General features: G+C 38.3%; 1 protein-coding gene across 6 annotated transcripts in view; it reads left to right on the plus strand.

Moving 5' to 3' along the window:
- The first annotated feature begins 1,759 nt into the window (after nucleotides 1-1,759).
- The window catches only part of tpd52l1 (tpd52 like 1), a 39,472-nt gene continuing 21,171 nt past the window's right edge, over nucleotides 1,760-20,060 (plus strand). For 5 of the 6 annotated variants that reach the window (XM_037537973.1, XM_017695745.2, XM_017695746.2 and 2 more), the window contains exons 1-4: nucleotides 1,760-1,872; nucleotides 2,465-2,506; nucleotides 6,948-6,968; nucleotides 18,412-18,527. In XM_037537973.1, the coding sequence (XP_037393870.1) occupies nucleotides 1,854-1,872; nucleotides 2,465-2,506; nucleotides 6,948-6,968; nucleotides 18,412-18,527 (198 nt within the window). In that variant the 5' untranslated portion in view covers nucleotides 1,760-1,853. The remainder of the gene's footprint in view (nucleotides 1,873-2,464; nucleotides 2,507-6,947; nucleotides 6,969-18,411; nucleotides 18,528-20,060) is intronic. The other variant, XM_037537974.1, reaches the window with a different exon arrangement.

Consider the following 20,060-nt stretch of genomic DNA (forward strand, 5'->3'; position numbering starts at 1 on the left):
GTAAGTTACTATCTTGAGTTAGATATTAGAGTAAGTTAATATTTTGAGGTAGATATTAGAGTAAGTTAATATTTTGAGGTAGATATTAGAGGAAGTTAATATTTTGAGGTAGATATTAGAGGAAGCTCATATCTTGAGGCAGATATTAGACAAAGTTCATATCCTGAGGTAGATATTAGAGGAAGCTCATATCTTGATTTAGATATTAGACGAAGTTAATATCTTGAGTTAGATATTAGAGGAAGTTAATATTTTGAGGTAGATATTAGACGAAGCTTATATCTTGAGTTAGATATTAGAGGAAGCTCATATCTTGAGTTAGATATTAGACGAAGTTAATATCTTGAGGTAGATATTAGAGGAAGTTAATATCTTGAGGTAGATATTAGAGGAAGTTAATATCTTGAGGTAGATATTAGAAGAAGTTAATATCTTGAGGTAGATATTAGCCAAAGCTCATATCTTGAGGTAGATATTAGCCAAAGCTCATATCTTGAGGTAGATATTAGAGGAAGCTCATATCTTGAGGTAGATATTAGAGGAATGATTCACATTTATACATCAGCCTGTTGGCTATAACATGTTTGCTTCTATTATTTTGCACTAGAGCTGCAGTTGTCAAGTTACATGTTTTGTTGATCTGATACAGAGAACAAATTATGATGCACAATTTAATGAATTTAGGGGAAAAAGTCATAGAATGTGCTACAACTTTTGCAAAGGCCATATTTTGTATTTTTCTCCTAATATTATAATAATATGAAATTCAGCAAATAAGCAGTAACTGTGCATTAAACTGTGCAGAAGTGTTCACTTTTCACTTTCTTTCACTTCACATCTGACTGGGGTGCTCAAACTGTATGAGTGTAATATAGTAGTCTGTGTTTGCAGTAAGGCGGAAATTGTGTACATGTGATTTTTCAGGGAACTATTCCTTTAGGGCTGGATCCGTCTAAAATGGCCAATAGACTGTCCTTTGACTTTTGAGAATAAATTAAAATCTCCTCGAGGCCAGAAACTGGGCCAAATTACCAGATGAGGAGAGGCCTGCAGCCTACATCATATTATTAATATTCAGCTTTCATTTGTGTATAGATTAATGTATAATACAGCACTACTCAACGTGACCATACTACCTATTTAATCAAATTATTGTTTTCATCTTGGCATTTATATTATTACTTGAGTGGCAGGGTGTCGTGCAGTGTGGGTGTTGATGCCACATCACGAAGCTCTAAGAAAGTCAATGAAAGGGGCCATATCATGGAAACTTATTTTAAGTTTTATCACACAATTATATAACCTAAGAATAGGTCAATTAGTTCACACTGAAGTCCCTGTTGTTACAGAATAATAAGCCTCAGTATGTAATAAGCCTGGCATTTTAAGTGGTTAATTCCTGGGGATTGAAGAAAATGATCATGTAGAAGTAAGTTATGACCATTTATGGTGCATAAAACTGGACCTCATGGGAAATGATGAAATACAATAAAGACATGGGCTGTTTAAGGTAAATTGTAGTGCTAATTGTCTTATTGTGTTAATGCATTTCTTCCTTTATCAACAATACTAGGATTAGTAACCTTGAGACACAGAATTGCAGCTGCAATAGCAAGGTTTGACCAGAGGGAGGCAGCACAGACTACTGCACTGAGTCAGTACTGGAGAAAGGTGTACTTGGTTGCAATTGGTCCATGTCTGAAGCCCCGCCCATTTTGGTAGGAGGTGCTTTAGCAGGGAAAACAGCTAGAATGCAATGGGGAAATGAAAGGACTTGAAAGTGGAGCTACTACAGAAGACACAGCTCTGCTGGATCTACAGGACTTGACTGAAAACAGTCACTGACTGCAGTGATGGAGCAAAGACAGCAAGGTCAGCTTTCTTTTAATGCTGTTCACATGATTTGTGCTGTATTCCAGTAACTGTGGGTTTTCCTAAATCCAATCAATTCATACGAAAGGGCACAGCTATAGCAGTAAAGATTTGGGCATTTCTCATTTAAGGAGCTGATTTGGCAGTTTTTGCTGTACTTTTGTAATATTTTGTGTGATGTTGCCACGTTTGCCAGCCAATGTGGACTTGTTTATACCCCAAAGCACATGTGCTTAACCAAAGGGCACAGGGCTGAGTTTTGTGTGGCCAGACCATGTAAACAGATTAGTGAGTACAGCTGTCTGCAGCCAGTGGTCATGCTAGGTAGTTTGAGGTAGCTTTATCTGGGAAACCATATGACTGACCTAAGGCCACCCATTTTCACGGCCTACGTGACCACCCAAGCCAAAGTAATTCAAGTCCTGTGACTTAGTTATTCCAAGTAAATTGCTGTGGAAGAGTTATGAGCCTGGCTACATTTGAAATGTCTTAAATTCCAGTCCATGAGGAAGAGCCTGTCTGTAAGTTTATGTTTGTGTGCATAACCTGCTTTTTTTTATTTCTTGTCCCATTTGGAAATGAAACTTCCCAGAGCTGTATTCTAGTATTCTGACTCCAGAAGCCGGGGACTGGGGTAAGACCATGCTGTGTGGTGAATGGGTTAGAGAAATAAAGCTCTCGCTGCATCCTGAGACTGAATATGATGCACCTGATGTGTAGACAAGTGCAGATCTGCCACACTCTTAAAAATAAAGTGGCCTTTGGAGCAATTTTGGTTCGCTTGGATGGTTAACTAATGCTTTTTCTAAAGCAGCTGCATGAGCATGAAGAACTTTTTTAATGTTCTAAGAATCCGCACGTAATGAAGGTTCTATACATATTAATGATTCTTCCTAGAATTGTACGTCTAAGATTCATTTAAAGGGCCCATATCATGGAAAATTTAATTTGTGTAGCCTTTTAAAATAAGTTTGATGGGGTATAGAACAGCTAAAATTTTAAAACCATTCACTCCCTCGTTCATATATGAAAACTAAGCTCCAAAAACAGCATGTTTTGAATGTTTTTTGTTACATCACAGAAGTGCCTTCAAATATACCCGCCTATTGTACCTACAGCGGTTTAGCTCCACCCACTCACACATAAAGTTTTCATTTTAGCCTGGACATGCTTTTTGTATGAACACAGGCCTGTCAATCAGAACAAAGCTCATTCACATACTCTATATAGACAAAGGTATTGGGACACCCCTCCTAATTACTGAGTTCAGGTGATTCAGCCACACCCATTGCTAATAGGTGGAGAAAATTAAGCACATAGCCTTGCAGTCAAATGCATTCGGTGGAGTGATGAATCATCTCTTCTTGGTCTGGCAGTCTGATGGATGACTCTGGGTTTGGCGAGTGATAGAAGAACGTTACCTACCTGACTACACTGTGCCAACTGTAAAGTTTGGTTGAGGAGGGATAATGCTATGGGGTTGTTTTTCAGGAGTTGGCCTAAAGCCCTTAGTCCCAGTGAGGGGAAATCTTAATGCTTCAGCAAACCAAGACATTTTGAACAATTGTACGCTTCGAACCTCGTGGGAACAGTTTGGGGAAGGCCCTTTTTTGTTCCAGCATGACTGTGACCCACTGCACAAAGCAAGATCTATAAATGCATGGCTAGGTGAGTTTGTTGTGGAAGAACTTGACTGTCCTGCACAGAGTCCTGACCTCAGTGCCATCAAGCAGCTTTGAGTTGAACTAGAACAGAGATTGCAAGCCAGGACTTCTCGTCCAACATCAGTGCTTGACCTCACAAATGTTCTTCTGAATCAATGGGCAAAAATATTCACAAACAAACTCCAAAATCTTGTAGACAGCTTCTCAGAAGAGTGGATGTTGTTATAGTTGCAAAGGGGGACCAACTTCATATTAATGCCTGAAGATTCTGAATGGGATGCCACAACAACTCTTATATTGTGTGGGTGTCCCAATACTTTTGTCCATATAGTGTATGTCAGTCTTAAAGGTGAAAATAAAAAATGGTTTTAAAAAAAAAAATAATTACAGCTGCTTTTAGTAAATTATCCCAAACAAATGTGATAATTGGACCACAATTTAAAAAATAGTCAAATGGGCCCTTTAAGAACCTTTATTTTTAAGAGTACATTCACACCCATCAGCTGTTTGATAGCTGCTTTACGGGATTGTTCAGTAGAATATCAGATGGATGGATGCCGTTGGACATTCATCTCACAACACCGCATGACCTGCTTTTCTGAATTGATAAAAATCTTGTGTAAACTGATTGGCAACTGGCCTAAACATGCTCCGCCTACAAACACATTCATTACAACTCTTCTGAGGTTCTACAGAATATTAGCATTCTTTCAGTTTAATGAATGGACTGAAGTTTAGATTTACTACCAGGCATGGCAGGATAATGCTTTATTCTTTTACAATACTGATATTAAAACATTGAGAAAAATACAGTACAGATCTTCATTAAAGGCTACTAAGCTTTTTCCATTGAACCACTTTATTAAAGATGATCATCTACAAAAGTCTCATCAAATTGAAATTGCCGTCACTCTTCTACAACCCCATTACCAAAAAACTTGCGACGCTGTGCAGAATGTAAATAAAAATAGAAAACAATGATATGCAAATCACATAAACCATGTTTTTAAAGAAAAGTACTACAAAAACAGCATATCAAATGTTGAAACTGAGAAATTTCATTGTTTTTTGAAAAACTTGATGACAACAACATGTTCTAAGTAAGTTGGAAGGGGGCATGTTTTCTGCAGTGATTCATCACCTCTTCTTTTAACAGCACTCTGTAAGCATTTGGGAACTGAGGAGACCAATTACTGTCGTTTTGAAAGAGGAATGTTTCCCATTCTTGCTTAATATAGGATTTCAGCCGCTCAACAGTTCAGGGTCTCCTTTGTTACATTTTTCATTTTGTAATGTGCCAAATGTTGTCAGTGGTGACAGGTCTGGACTGCAGCAAGGTCAGTTAGCACTGGGTCTCTTTAATACGCAGCCATGCTGTTCTAAAACATGAAGAATGTGGTTTGGCATTGTCTTGCTAAAATAAGCAAGGCCTTCCCTGAAAAAGACGTGGTCTGGATGGCAGCATATGTTGCCAAAACGTGCATACATCGTTCAGCATTAATGGTGCCTTCACAGATGTGCACCTCACACCTTCCATGTGCACTAATGCATCCCTATACCATCATGAACACTGGCTTTTGAACTGTGCACTGATAACAAGCTGAGTGGTCTTTAGCCTGGAGGGCACAGTGTCCATGATTTCCCAAAATAAATTCAAATGTTGATTTCATGGACCACAGGGCACTTTTCCACTTCCCCTCAGTGCATTTTAAATGAGCTTGTGCCCAGAGAAGGTGGCAGCATTCTTCGATCTTGTTTATGTTCAGTTTCTCCTCTACATTTAAGAGTTTTAATTAGCATTTGTGGATGCAGAGACAAACAGTTTTCATAGACAGTGTTTTTCAGAAGTGATCCTGAGCCCATGCAGTGATTTCCACTGCAGAATCATATCTGTTTTTAATGCAATGCCGTCTGAGGGCTCAAAGATCATGGCCAGCAAATACTGTTTTTTGGCCTTGTCCCTTGCATGCAGAGATTTCTCCAGATTCTCTGAATCTTTTAATGATATTATGTACTGTACATGATGAAAAGCTAAAGTTGTTTGCTATTAAATGTTGAGAAACGTTATTCTTGAATTGTTGCATTGTTTGCTCACGCTGTCTTTCACAGAGTGATGAACCCCTCCTAATCTTTACTTCTAAAAGACTCTGCTTTTCTGGAATGTTTTTTATACACAGTCAAGGTACTGACCTGTTGTCAGTCAACCACCAGGTGTTTTTTTTTTTAACATTAAACAACTATACCAGTCTTTTGTTGCCCCTGTCCCAACTTTCTCAAATTTCTCAGTTTCAACATTTGATGTGTTGTCTTTATACTATTTTCAATTGAATATAGAGTTTAAATGATTTGCACATCATTGCTTTTGTTTTTATTTACATTTTGCACAGCGTCCCAACTTGTTTGGAAATTGGTTTGTACCTCACAGGAAGACATACCATGAGTAAGCACTGTTTCAGGTCAGATTTCTTACAGTATTGGATCAGATTACGGTTACGGTTTTCTGCATAATTAAATGGTTAAGATGTACATAGAGTCAGTCAGAGTGAGAGAAAATCACTGAGTCAAAATTGTTCACAGTGGTCATATTTTTCATTTTGTAATGTGCCAAATGTTATGAGTGGGTCACGGGTCTGGACCGCAGGTCAGTTAGCACTGGGACTCTTATAATATTTAGTCATGCTGTTCAAATACATGCAGAATGTGGTTTGGCATCGTCTTGCTCAAATAAGCTAGGTCTTCCCTGAAAAATTACAGCATATATGTACTTTTGAAAATGTATTTTATTCATATTTACCACTATTCATGGTCAATACTACATATAATACTACATATAAAGTCACCACCACTGTAGAGAAAGCTTGGTACATATCTCCATGATGAACCATTTCATGTCAAATGACTCTGAATGAATCAGTCCTAACAGTGTGATCTTTCACACATATACACGATAAATATCATTTGAATGAATAACACACTTTCACGTTAAATATTTTCTCAAAACTGAGATGCTATATAGTTTCTCATGAGGGTTTTTAATGTTAATGCTCTATAAACTTTGTCCAAACTAGCAACAGCAGCTGTAAACATGTTTGTGGGCGGATCATGAATGTTGGTTATTGACTGCTGCACAACAATGAGTGAAGAGTTTTACATGCTTATAGTTGCTGTTGTGCAAAGGCTGCACGAGGAATGAAACCCTAATGTGTTTGCGGTCTCAAATAAACAGATGTAAAGTTTGAATGCAGTAGTGACTGTAGTGTTTCTCGGTCTGTTTCTGCAGATTTGCATGATGTGTAGAATCAGGCATGAGTGTAGATTATATTTGTGCATGTGAAAAGTTCTATGGCGCTTGTCCTACAAATATCCTAAAGTTCATTTTGTGTTTTTTGCTTTTTTGCTATTCAAATGAAGACGAAGGACATCTCAGAGCAGGTAGGTGTTAGGGGCGGGTGCTATGAACTGAAATATATGCCATGATATTTGCTACTGTTTAGATTATGATGAAAGTAGTGATAATAATAATAATAATAATAATAGCATTTATTCCAGCACATGCATGGCTTTGTAGTTTTCAGGTAGTGAAAATGCTGCTGGTGCTTCCACTTTATCTGCCATGAGAAACAACATAACGGTAAAGGTGAAGTTCAATTTAACCACTGTAGCTAGCAACTCTTTATGTTGACTCTCAGTGCTGCTTTCCATGATGAAAAACTAGCCAAAGAAATTTGATCAACAAAATAAATACTTTCACAGTTGCACAAAGTAAGTGAACAGCTGGGCTTCAGCCTGATTATTAATATACGGTTGCAAACTACACAATATATTTTGAACTGCAGTAACAAACATGTTTAAACATCTTATGAAATATTATTGTTTTTTTAATATTATTGTATTTTTGTGATTTTGTCAAAGAATTTCATAGAGTGTTTGAGTACTTGACTGGAAGTAGCAATTGGCATTTGGCATGTATCAAAATCTAACCTTTAACATGAGAATAATTAACAGCATGAGATAATTAACAGAAACTGAAACCACAAAGATTTATAAGCACCACCCTGTTCTATGATATTTGATATTTATGACTGTGAGTTTTAAAAACAAAACATATCTGTCAGTAAAGCACTGCTTAACTTAAATTTAAAGCCCTCCTAAAATGGGTATCGGCCACACAATGTCCTTATTGCTCACCTATCCCATATCAGTAGTATACTCTAATATGATTGATACTCACACTGTTGTAATAACATCAGGAGCTGGCCATAGATCACTCGTGGCTCTATGCAGTAGCCCAGTGGTGGCGAGGCATCAAGCCGAGTTAAATCCAGTCCGATAAGCTTTACTGAAATCCCCCCCTGATTACTCCAGCCTAGGCCGAGATTATGCAATGCTCTGGCGAAACTCTGCTCTGGAACCTCCAGTTCCTCATAGCACACTCTCAACAACCTCATTGTGTTGGCTTTATTGAAACAGTGTTTGAGAGGCTTATTGGTTGTGTAAAGTTTTTCTATATTAGATAAGGATCTAAATATGATAATGGCTTCTCTTCATTCTGTGGCTGAAGCATGCACATGACTTCTCTACTGCACTTCTCGGTTGGTAAGAAGCAGAAGTTTATTTGTCATTTATTTTACATCAACAGGGTTTTTTCTGAGTGTTTGGTTAACATGGCACATACAACGTTTTTTCCGTGCATGTATTACACCTTCAATAACAATACAATACATACAGTTTAATCTTATGCATGCACGTCAGTAATGATAATAAAGAGTAGTAGCTTTATGAGATGCACATCCAATGTACTTACAGTGTAATATATATATATATATATATATATATATATATATATATATACAAAACAGTGCTTATTACAAGCATCAGAATGGAAATTGATGATGACATTGGTTTGATTGCGACACAAATAAATTAAGTCATTCAGAGTGGTTCATTGTGAAAGGCTTACTTCTAGAAACATTTAGCATAATTAGAATTGTTCACAGTGGTGGTGATAGGAGCCACACTTCTAAAGTGTTTAATGGCTCTAAAAGCTGCCTCGCAGGAAAATAGCACATGAAACGGGTAGAAATTTGCTGCCTGACATCTGAGATATTGATTTACTTAGGCTTGGGAAGGTTTTAGCCTACATGCAGGCTGTTGTAAGGCTTTTTTTTTTCTTTTCAATTTTACCACAATTTCACTGTTACTAACATTACATATAGAAACTCAAAAGACACAGCTATTTTATAGTAGATAATAAATTAGATAGTAGATAAAATGGCTGTATTTGTGTTGTAAACACCACATCTCCTGGTTCCCATCACTTCCATTGTAAAGAACTCTGAGTCAGTATGTTTCTCTACTATTAACCAGTTCACAACAGACTTTAGTTACATCTCAATAATTTAATTGTGTAGAAACTTTCATTTTAGTTCCAGATGATATATTTTTTGTAGGAGCTTTGGTTGTTGAATGAAGATATGTCATCGAAGTGAATTACTGTGGCCAAAATCATTTGTCATCTGTAGGCCTGCGTGATATCTAAAAATAATTATTATGATACTCTCTAGTTAAAAAATCATGATAATCGATTTTATGGCCTGCGATTTTGTTTAAAATGAGCAGCTGGCACCTTATTTTTTTCTTTAGAAGTTGGCTGGTCAGTGAGCTAACAGCCTAAACAACTCCATCATTAATATGACAGGCTAGAATTAAAGTACTTATGATATGATTCACTGTAAAAGGGCAGTATAAAACACTAAAGGGTGTCACTTGAATGACTTACACGCTTTAAATGTCCGTGGTTCAGTCAGAAGTCAAACCCAGGCTGAATCCCAAATGCCTCCTTACTCCCTAGATAGTGTGCTAACTATGAACATTTAAAAATTCGAGCCTCTCCTACCAAATAGTGCATCATTTATGGAATATATGGATCCCAAAATCACGTTTTATTAGCTCTATTATTCACTGTTGGGGAGCAGGAACCGATTATTATTAATAATAAATGATATTCTGAAAAATTGTGTATTTTATCAGTTTATAGTCAGCTGTCGTCATGACTGGGACCCCTCACTTGAACGCATCTCACATCTTTTGAAAAGTACTTCACTTTTCATTTTAATAAAGGTTACTGGAAATGTGCATAGCACCTTCTGGTGCAGATTCATGGTGACGTGCCTCATTCCCTGCTAGATCAGCTTTATAGTGAAAGTAATTTCCAAAGCCATGCCCATGCCTGATTAAAAAAGAGTTTTGTAATTGTAAGAGAAACTCTGGATTTCAGCTATAAAGACACGTAGTCATTTATTTTCATAAACTAACCACTGCGACATTTAAGCTGTACAGAAGATGCTCTAAATGTTTCAGAGACATTATGTCACACTATTTGAAACCCACAGCATAGACAGTAGGGGAGTTATTGTTTCCTAAAAGCCTATAAACCCCATGTTTTAACAGTAAAAGTGAATAAAACATGGTATGTTTACATATTATTTAATATAATTTAGCAGGCTGTTTATAGGTAATTTAGTGCTGTCTAGCTCTCTAGCAGCAATTGTTACCTTTTAAGTATCGTCATTGGACTTGTCAGGTAAATGTAATCAGAAGTCACTGATGACTATCAGCCAAGCCTATTCATGTCGCATACTTTTTAAATGCATTTTGCAATTAAATATATATAAATATATTGCATTCACTATAGACTGCAGAATTAGTACTATTTGTACTAATTGGTATTTTAGTTTGAACGCGTGAGTGTTCATTATGTTTGATGAGCTTACAGGGCTCCTCCTCCACACAGCACCGCAGACAATGCAGTTATTGTTTTGGATGGTCTTTTGTGTTTCTTATGTGGACAGCAGCCACTCTCCGGGTCAGCTCACAGCAAGAAACACAAAGTACCGCACTACATCATGATAGAGATGCGTTGAATGCTCAGAGACGGCTTTGCCTCACTGACCCAGACTGCAAAATGTGACAAAATGCATTCTGATGGAGATGACACAAATAGAAATACAGAACAGAAAAAGACTGAAGTGGGAAAGTAGGTTTCTTTCTCTGGGTCTCAAATTGAGTACTTCTGCAGTGTACTAATATACTTTCAGTGTATATAATGTACTGTAAGCACTACTATTCCTAGAACTGCTGAAAAATGAAGTCCTGTAGTAACTCGGATCTGTGGGTCTAAGCTGTTTTTCTCTATGAGTGATGAACAATAAGGTTTTTTTGTCATGTCATATGAATATTTTTCCTTCAAATGTTGCTGATTTTTCTGAATTACACATATTGCTACAAGCTTGCTACTCTGTTACGCATTGAATTGACATCATAAACTGTGGCATCCTGACAAAAATACCCCACACAAACCAGCAGGCTTTGTCAGAAGTGGTAGTTAAGTTGCTTTGGCAGTAGCTGATGTTATATAACGGCATTTAAGTTTAATAGTAGACTGACTTTCCTGCAACGTCATCTCAGCGCACTGGAGTGTTAGTTTGGTAGCAGTGCGTACACAGCAGTTGTAGTATTGTTTGGAGTATTTATGAACTTTGTAATCCTGGCCCTCCAGTGGGGAGACAGTAGGGTAATCTACACAGGACAAAACACACCGATGATTTTTTTTAAAATGCCAGTCATATGCTTCAACCTGGAGTTCTTTATATTTGGGCAACATGCTGAATACAGAATAACGCATGACTTCAGAGGTGTATGTACTGTACAGCAGAATGGGCGGAGCCATCAGAGGACGTTTGAAGTTTTTCTTTGTCCTTAACTGACTGTATTTGTAACAGAGGTGAATCATGAGCCTTTAGGCCTTCAGAGAAGATGTGATTATTTTTGTGAACTAAAACATACATTTCTGTAAATCTTATCTCATTTTTAATTAATATATTCATAATTCTTATTGTATCTAAACTGTCCAAGTATTGTAGTATTACTCTTGTTTCATTGGTAGGTTTTTGTTGGAAACAAAAGTGTTAAAATTGTAAAATGTCCAATGAGAAATTGTCCAATCATGGCTTTTTTCCCTGTGATATCTACGTAGTTACAGCCAAGCGAGCTCTCTTTGGTTAGAACTTCAGGAGCTCCGCCAGCATAATTAGCAACTCTCAGAGGAATAAACCAATCACATTTTGATTTCTAATGGGTGGGACCAATTTTGTGAGAAGAACATCACTCTGGGCCTTCTGAAAGGTTAGAAGTTGAGAAGTTGAGACAGAAGTGCTTCTGATTTGTCATTAACACAATTTGGAGCTTTCATGTTTTAATGGGTGGGACATTCAGGACATAATTCTGAAAAGGTGCAGATACATCACGTTGAACACCAGCAGTAGCCTAACTATTCAAACTTTTTTTGGTTAGTTTTTGTCAGCTGTATAAGTAACAAAGCAAATAAATTGCCACAAATAATACAGATCAAATACAGGTAATGCGCAACACCGTTAGTGCTAGGACAATATAAAAATCCCACATGGGGTGCTAGCGGAGGCCTAGCTCTGATAGTCTTGGATTGTCACTAATTTCTACACAATATTATTTGCCTTAGGCTATTCACAGTATGTGGCTAATGGTTTGGAAATGGTATATTTGTAAATAGGCATTTTTTGTTTAACATCCTAGCATTATCTAACTCCTAACCTAGGTGTGAGATCCAGTGTACTAGTATCAGTGTAGAAGTTTGTCATTTCCATTTAGTGTTAAATTTACAGTACGACCCCACAAAAATCCAAATATGAAATAGTAAAATGCATAGTGTGTAGTGTAAGAATATAGTACATAGTTCCTGGAGTTGGGACACAGGGTATTTGCGTTAGCTGGTTGGTTTTTGGAATTTTTAAATTTTTTTTAAATTACATGGCAGAACAGAGCTGGATAGAGCGACAGTGGCCAGTAGGGAAGTGTTTTTGGTGGCAAGTGAAAAGGGTTTTGTTTGAGACGTTGGAGATGTATATGATCTATTCTTTGTCCCTCAAGGCTTGACTTTTGCCTGGGAGCCTTAAATAGACTAGAGAAACTGAATTCATGAGGTCTCCTAATTGGACAGATTGTGTCTGGGAAAACGAAGTTGCTTAGCAACGTACTTTTACTATTGACAATGAAAGAGTAAACACGGTTACAAAGCAGTTTAAACTTCTATTGTCTAAAACAGTCTGAGCATTGATTCGTCATAGCCAAATGGATGACACCACAGACCGGGAGTGAACTTTATTGGATATTTCCTCTCAGACCAAATCACATTAGAGCTGTAAGATGGCATTTCATATCATTAGCTCAGGTATTATCACAGGAATCTGGGATCTAAAAATACATGTCTGTATTACTGTATATACTCCTTTGTCATTGTGATGTACAGAATGGAAACAAAACCCTTGAAATTCAGAGTAGACAATTCTTTTTCCTATGTGGTATCTAGGTAGATAAAGCTAAGCGAGCTCTCACTTTGGTTAAGACTTCAAGAGCAGAAGTTCTAACACCATTACATACAAACTCCACAGAAATAAGTCTTTATAAAAGCAAGCCTAGATGTTCAGTGCCCTTCAACTTAAGATGTATTTAAGTGGTATTCTCTGCACTAGAGCTTGAAAATTAGCCACTGAGTTGGATCAGGTGTGGTGTTGATCTGAAAGAATGTTGTTGTCCAGAAGCAAAGAGGAAACCAGAGTCACGTCTCTGACTTCTAGTCACTCATTATGTTAGCTGAACTGATTAGAGTGAGGCACGAGGCTTGTGATGTGCTTTTACTGCCTAACATAATCAGTGAGTAAAGCGATGGTGAAGGAATTCAGAGCAACTGAGTAAAGTCTGCATCTCATGTGGAAAGTCTGTCTGACAGAGACACCTAAATAAAGAGGAACTAAGACCAGTTTATTGCTTTATTTGTACATAAGTCTTAAATTGCTTATTATTCAGTAATTGCTTTGTAACTTATATGTAAGTTATGCAATTAAGGGAGTGAGGAAGTGTTAACCCACATATGGGCCCTTAGGGACAGTTTCTCAGACCCAGATTAAGCCTAATCCTAGACTAAAAAATAATTCTTATTAGGATTTAAAACTGGCACTGCAATTTAGTCTGGGACTAGCCTTAGTCCACATATGGGAAAGCAGCCATTCGAGTTATAAAGTCATTAGAAAATGTACCAAAGTCATCTAATTCAATCAAACTGAGGTCATACTCGAGATTTCATCGTGCACTGAATCAGTGGATAAGCCTACTGTCTGAACAGACAGTACAGCATGTACAGAACAGACAGTACAGACATACAGCATGTGCTACAGTTCGAACAGAAAGCATCATAGTTGTATTGAAGCTGCGATATATGTTCAAAAGTATCCAGACAGCATTTTTAATTAGAGAGTTCAGCTACTTTAAGGTGCTAACAATTGCACACATGCAGTTTGTATAGTCAAGCTTTTTAAAGCATTCCCAATGGGGGGAATGGGATAGAATGGGATGCTCTGAAGCAGCTTCTAAGGGTACCATGCCCAACCCTAAGTGTCGGCTGGAGGGATATAAAGCCCCCAGCGCTGGGTTGTGGAGGAGTGCAACTGCATTCTCTAGTGTGATTGTGCTCTATCCAGTACCTACATCACAATTTTAATCAGTATTACAATTTAAATGATCAATTTTCAAATATTGAATTAACCTCTAGGCTTCTGCCAAGAAAAACGCCATATCCAGTTTTCCTGGCATGAGGCTTGAACACTGAACCTAGTGCCTCAAGCTATCAGTTGTGGTTATGGTGTCATGTGCACTGCACATAGATGATTGTTTGCTTGTGATTGGACTCGTACACATGCAGTTTATGAACTGTGTTCTTAGTAGGAAGGTGGACCAGTAAAGGAACAACATGAAAACCACCCAAAAAAGGGTACTTCAGTCAAAACCAATGTACGGCTAAAGCTTGAGGATTCCTCTTTTAGGTGGTATCACTGATGTTAAGAGACTAGCGCAACAATGAAGCATCAGGCAAATGAATACGTTTGATTACATTATTATTATTATTGTTTATTATTATTGCAAGAAAGGCCAGAGAAATCTGTCGTTTTTGTATGGGATTAAACAGAAGCTGACTCTTTAGATGAGTCAAAAGTGCAGTTAACTGGTGCAGCACTGGGTGCTGATGGAGACTCATTTCTATAAGAGGTAGCGGAGCGCGGGGAACAACCTAACGAGGGGCACAATTAGACACAGAGTTTTTATGTTATACAAGGTCAGGCACCGTGAGCTTCCGGCCATGTTTTCCTAGCCACGGTCTCCTGTGAAAGTTCAGAGCGATTCGTCCTTTCATTTTTGGTGAAATTGTACATGAACAGTAGGTGGTAGAAACAAAGTTCAAGTGTTCATTTGTAGCAGAGATGTACATACTGTTTGAATAAAACCATCATTATTCCAACTTAAATATTTTTAACATTATTTTACAAAATGTGTTCGGTTGTGCCATATTTTCTCCTCAGTCAAAATATGCTGTAGTTCTTATGAGAACTACTGTACATTTCCACTCTTACTGGATGTAGCTGAAATTGTTTAGAGTATTTAGCCTAGTTGACAATAGAGCTATGCTACATCTCCTCAGTCACATCCTTAACAACGTGTCCTTGGCAATGGACTCGCATATGGCTGCTTGTGTTTCAGAGCAGCCCCGTGTATATACAGACTCACAAATGCAAGCAAAATACAAAAATTTTAAAGTCCAGTTAATCAGCGCTTTGCTGAATTGTTAGTCTGTACGTTTAATCTTCGTCTTCTTGTGATGAAACGCGACAAAAACCTAAATAATGATTTTAGTATTTGAATACTGACATCTCACACAGTAGGAGGAGTACTCACGCCCCGTTCACTTATTCCTTATTAGACTACATTTCCCACACTTAACTTTGAAAGACGTTAAAATAATTCAAAACTGCAGCTCTTATGATTTGAAAATTGAACACATTCAAATTGTGATTTAGATATAAACACGATTAATCGTTCAGTCCTTGTCGGATTGGAAACTAATCATCTAACACCAGGACCTGACCTCACTAATATTCTGTGGCTGAATGCAATCAAATCTTCAGAGCAGTGTTGCAACATCTAGTGTAAGGCTTTCCCAGAAGAGTGAAGGCTGTTACTGCAGCAAAGTGGGACAAACTCCCTTGATTTCAGACGAAATGTTGGATCTACAAACTTTTTAACATATGGTGTAGATTCTTGATTCATCTTTCTTTTCATTAAAGTCTTCCATTTAAATGGAATAGCTTTGGTTATCTTCCCCTTTTTACTCACTCTGCAGTGCCTCAGATTCAAATCACAGGCAAGCTGGCGTGAACTCAATTAGCTGTTGTTGTGTTCCTAGTAGAACAGACTCCCTTCAGATGCCTCTGGCTTGCAGGGCTCTCAGTAAATCAGATTTTTATCTGATAAGCGCTCTGATAGAATTACAGTAACTCTCTGGATCAGTGGCAGAAGATGATGCATTTATCTTCCTATTCTAAGACTTCCCGTATACTCAATAGTTTTAGCATAATGAACTCTTTTCCTCTAAATGCTCAAGCTACCTGCAGTAGGTGCTACAAATGTCTGTGCAAACCCTGTTATTACATGTATAAAAATAAAGCCTTAAATCATGAGTGTGAGGAGATAATTACATCCAAAAGGTGGTGGTTAGAAGTGTTGCTGTCTCAGTGATTGATTGTTATGACCTACATGCTTGTCTGAAGTTACTGCTACCATGGAGACACAATGTGAGTGGTTTTTTTTTTTTAGTTTGAGAATTCGTTTTGCAAAAAGGTTGATTTTAACCCATTTTACACTTCACTGGCAACTTTTTCAGAAATGCTTACATTGTAGCTCCCCTTGCTGGAGATTGTAACCTAGCTCTTGAGGCTCAATTTGTTTAATTCATCCTCTAGACCTTCGTCAGTGGTCAGTTTATGATCAAAAAGCCATTCTTGGATAGGTATTTTTGGATGGTGAACCATGCTCAACCTAGCAGGGACACTGGCCCCAGCAACACCACTGTGACTGATACACTCCTACCAGCACCACATACATGCCACACCACTGCCATGTCAGAGTCACCATTGTGCTGAGAATTGACCCCGGTAATATCTGGTCAACAGTGACTCTGTGGTCAGAAACTGACCAGTGATGAGAGGGCCTGATAAATTGAAGCATCAGATAGGCTTCGGTCTGTAATTGTACACCTATATAGTGGATCTATAAGGTGGGTGGACGTCATACAGTGAACAGTGGAAAGTGAGTATGTGGAGTAACAAACATCATTGCTAAGTACTAAAGGGGGCACCAAATCCGATACCAGGTGCCGTTGTCAGGTATCAGCAGAAAGTTCCATCAAAGTGGCTTAGACTCCTGGCAACTATATGGATTGTGTTTCTCCAGAATATTCTGTCTTCTGGTTGAGTCTTCAGGCTTTTTCCTGATTCCTCTAGACATCACCTTCTATCTTGTTGCTGGCCATCCTAATAGTGTTTTCCAGTGAATTAGTTCTTTTCATAATATGTGCAAAATAAAAACCTCGGGTTGGCTGTCTGGGCTTCAAGTTAGAGATGAAGCTTGATCAGATCATGTGAGTGAAGTTGAGCAGCAAATGTTTCCGCTGCTCGCTCAAAGCTTTTCTTTAATCACTCTGCTTCGGCTCTGCTCTGGGTTTTCTATCTCCCACTCCTCACTCATGTCAGAGAAACCCCGTTCCATCTCCACTCCTCATGATTTATTCTTATGATATTAATGTTTTGAACGTATAGACAAGACACTATGCACTTTATTTAATGAATTATATAATTTATGGTCATTATTAAATGCTCCAAGCGAACTTTTCAAAGGCATTGATATTTTTCCTGTCCTGTTTTTTTGATTGTCCAGCCTTCACATCCATAAAGAACAGCAGAAAGTAGTTGGCGTAGTGGTTGGTGTAGTGTAGTGGGTAACACCTCTGCCTTCTACACTGTAGACTGGGGTTCAATCCCCATCTGGGTAAACACCCAATACCAATAAGCACCCTTGGGCAAGACTCCTAACACTACCTTCGCCTTCCTGTGTAAAAATGATCAAATTGTAAGTCACTCTGGATAAGAGTGTCTGCCAAAATGACATACTTGTAAAGAAAAGACCACAGTCTGGACAGTTCTAATCTTTATATACATATCTGTGTTTCTGTCCATTCAGTCAAACAAAGGTCAGGGCTCTGTGCAGGCTACTGGACTTCCTCCACACTACACTCGTCAAACCATGTCCCTGGACATCACTTTATGTGCAATGGAACAGGAAAGTGCCTTCCTCAAACTTTCGCCGTGGAAGCCTATTCATTGTCTCCCCTCCTCCAGACTTGCATTCCTTTAGGTAGTGTTCTCCTGGCATCCGCCAAACTCAGATACATCCATTAGACTGTCAGATAGTGGTGTGATTCACTACTCCAGAGAACACTTTTCCACTGAGTCCAGTGGCCGCGTGCTGTATAGCACTCCAGCCAACGCTTGGCTGCTCAGCCAGGGAGACCTATATTGTAAAGCTTCTGACGTACAGTTCTTATGCTGATGTTGCTTCCAGAGTTTGTTTGGTGCTTTTGTCACTCTTAGATTTCACAGTAACAGCTGTTACAGTTGACTGGGGTAGATCTACCAGGGCAGAAATTAATGAACTAACTTGTGGCAGAAGTGACATCCTATGACTGAGGCATGTTTAAAGACAATGAACCATTTACTGGCAGTGTTTGTCTATGGAGATGACGTGCTTGATTTGGGAGGAATGTATGTATGCATGTGTATGTATGTATATATATATATATATATATATATATAAATAAAACACCATGCACAGAATGCTTTTCAGCCAATCAGACTGCTCCTGTAAAAACGGTTAAATTAATTGTTTTTATTGGCAGGTCTCCTGGAGAAGGAGCCACTGCAGGAAGTGGACGAGGACATGGTGTCAGAGGTGGACTTGAACAACACTATAACACAGGAAGAGAAAGAGGAAATGTACAATGAGCTGACTAAGGTACTTTCTACTATGCTTCTCAAGAAATTTGAGACCTACTATGACCACTTCACTGATGTCTTGGCTGAAAATTTCCAGACTGTAATGGATCTGAGGCCAAGAGAGAAACTGTAAGCACTGTGGAGCTTTGCTGTGGAGCAGGAAGAAAGTTTGGTGGGCTATGTAAATCCCGACAGCTGTACAGATGGAGCTCTTTTATATGTCATGACTCAGCTCTGATGTGTTTCCTGCTCTTGTTCAGTCCCTCTCTTGCTTGTGATCTAGTAAGTGCTGGACACAGTGCACTTTTTGCTCAAAATCTCATTTGAGTTCATGTGACCACGAGACTGGGTCTTTTATTTTCTGCCCTGCAGCTACAACAGCCCATTGCATTCACTTGGGTCACATAAGGCCAGCATGACAGCCGTAGGGGCAGTGTGTATGTTCTAAATAGAAAAAACACCAATCTTCACTCTATTCATTGGTCACAACTGCAAAAACAGCACAAGCACTCACCATTTATTAATGATTTATTATTTATTTATTCATTTATTCATTTTTATTATTTATTCATTGATTCATTTATTATTATTTATTCATGCGATCCACCTATATTACTGTGCAAAAATCAGAGACCACCCTTAATTCATAGAAGTCCATTTAAGTTGTTCATTTTCAGCATCAGCAAAAAGCAGAAAACATCAATCTAATTGGAAATTATATAAAAGCCTTAACAACTAATATAATAGGAACATTTTCAGTATGTAGTGCGTCCACTCTTCTGTTATTTTTAGTTTTTCATAGAAATCTGCAGGAATATTATTCTTAAAAGTTCAGTCTTAGAAGTTGGTTGCATTTTCTGCTTCACGCCGTGTAAGTAATTCCAATCACAGTAATGCTGAGGTCTGGACTCTGTAGTGGTCAGTCCATTGTTCTGAGAACACCAGCAGCTTCTTCGTTTGATGTGTGCAGCTTCGTTATTTTCTCAGGTTCTTCTTGACAGCTACAGAACCTTTCAGACCCATAGTGCTGATTTATCTTCTCACTATGGAAGGATGGACAGACACACCTGTGGATGTTTTCAGATCTGAAGCAGCTTGATTTTCTTCTCAAAGATGAAAGCTTTAAGTGCTGTTGAGTTGATGGGGACAGTGTTGAAGGTCTACTAGGTCTTCAATGGTTGTTAGGATTTTCTCTGTAGGTTTTAATACACCACATTGCCAAAAGTATTTTCTCGTCTGCCTTCACACGCATATGAACTTTAGTGACATCCCATTCTTAATCCATAGGGTTTAAGATGATGTTGGCCCATCCGTTGCAGATATAACAGCTTCAACCCTTCTGTGAAGGCTTTCCACAAGGGTTAGCAGTGTGTTTATGGGAATTTCTGACCATTCTTCCAGAAGTGTTTTTGTGAGGTCAGACACTGATGTTGGACAAGAAGGCCTGGCTCACAGTCGCCAATCTAATTCATCCCAAAGGCTGTGATCAGGACTCTGTGTAGGCCAGTCAAGTTCTTCCACTCCAAACTCACTCATCCGTGTCTTTATGGAC

The sequence above is a fragment of the Pygocentrus nattereri genome, chromosome 4, assembly GCF_015220715.1.
Source record: "Pygocentrus nattereri isolate fPygNat1 chromosome 4, fPygNat1.pri, whole genome shotgun sequence".
Classification (NCBI taxonomy): Eukaryota; Metazoa; Chordata; class Actinopteri; order Characiformes; family Serrasalmidae; genus Pygocentrus; species Pygocentrus nattereri.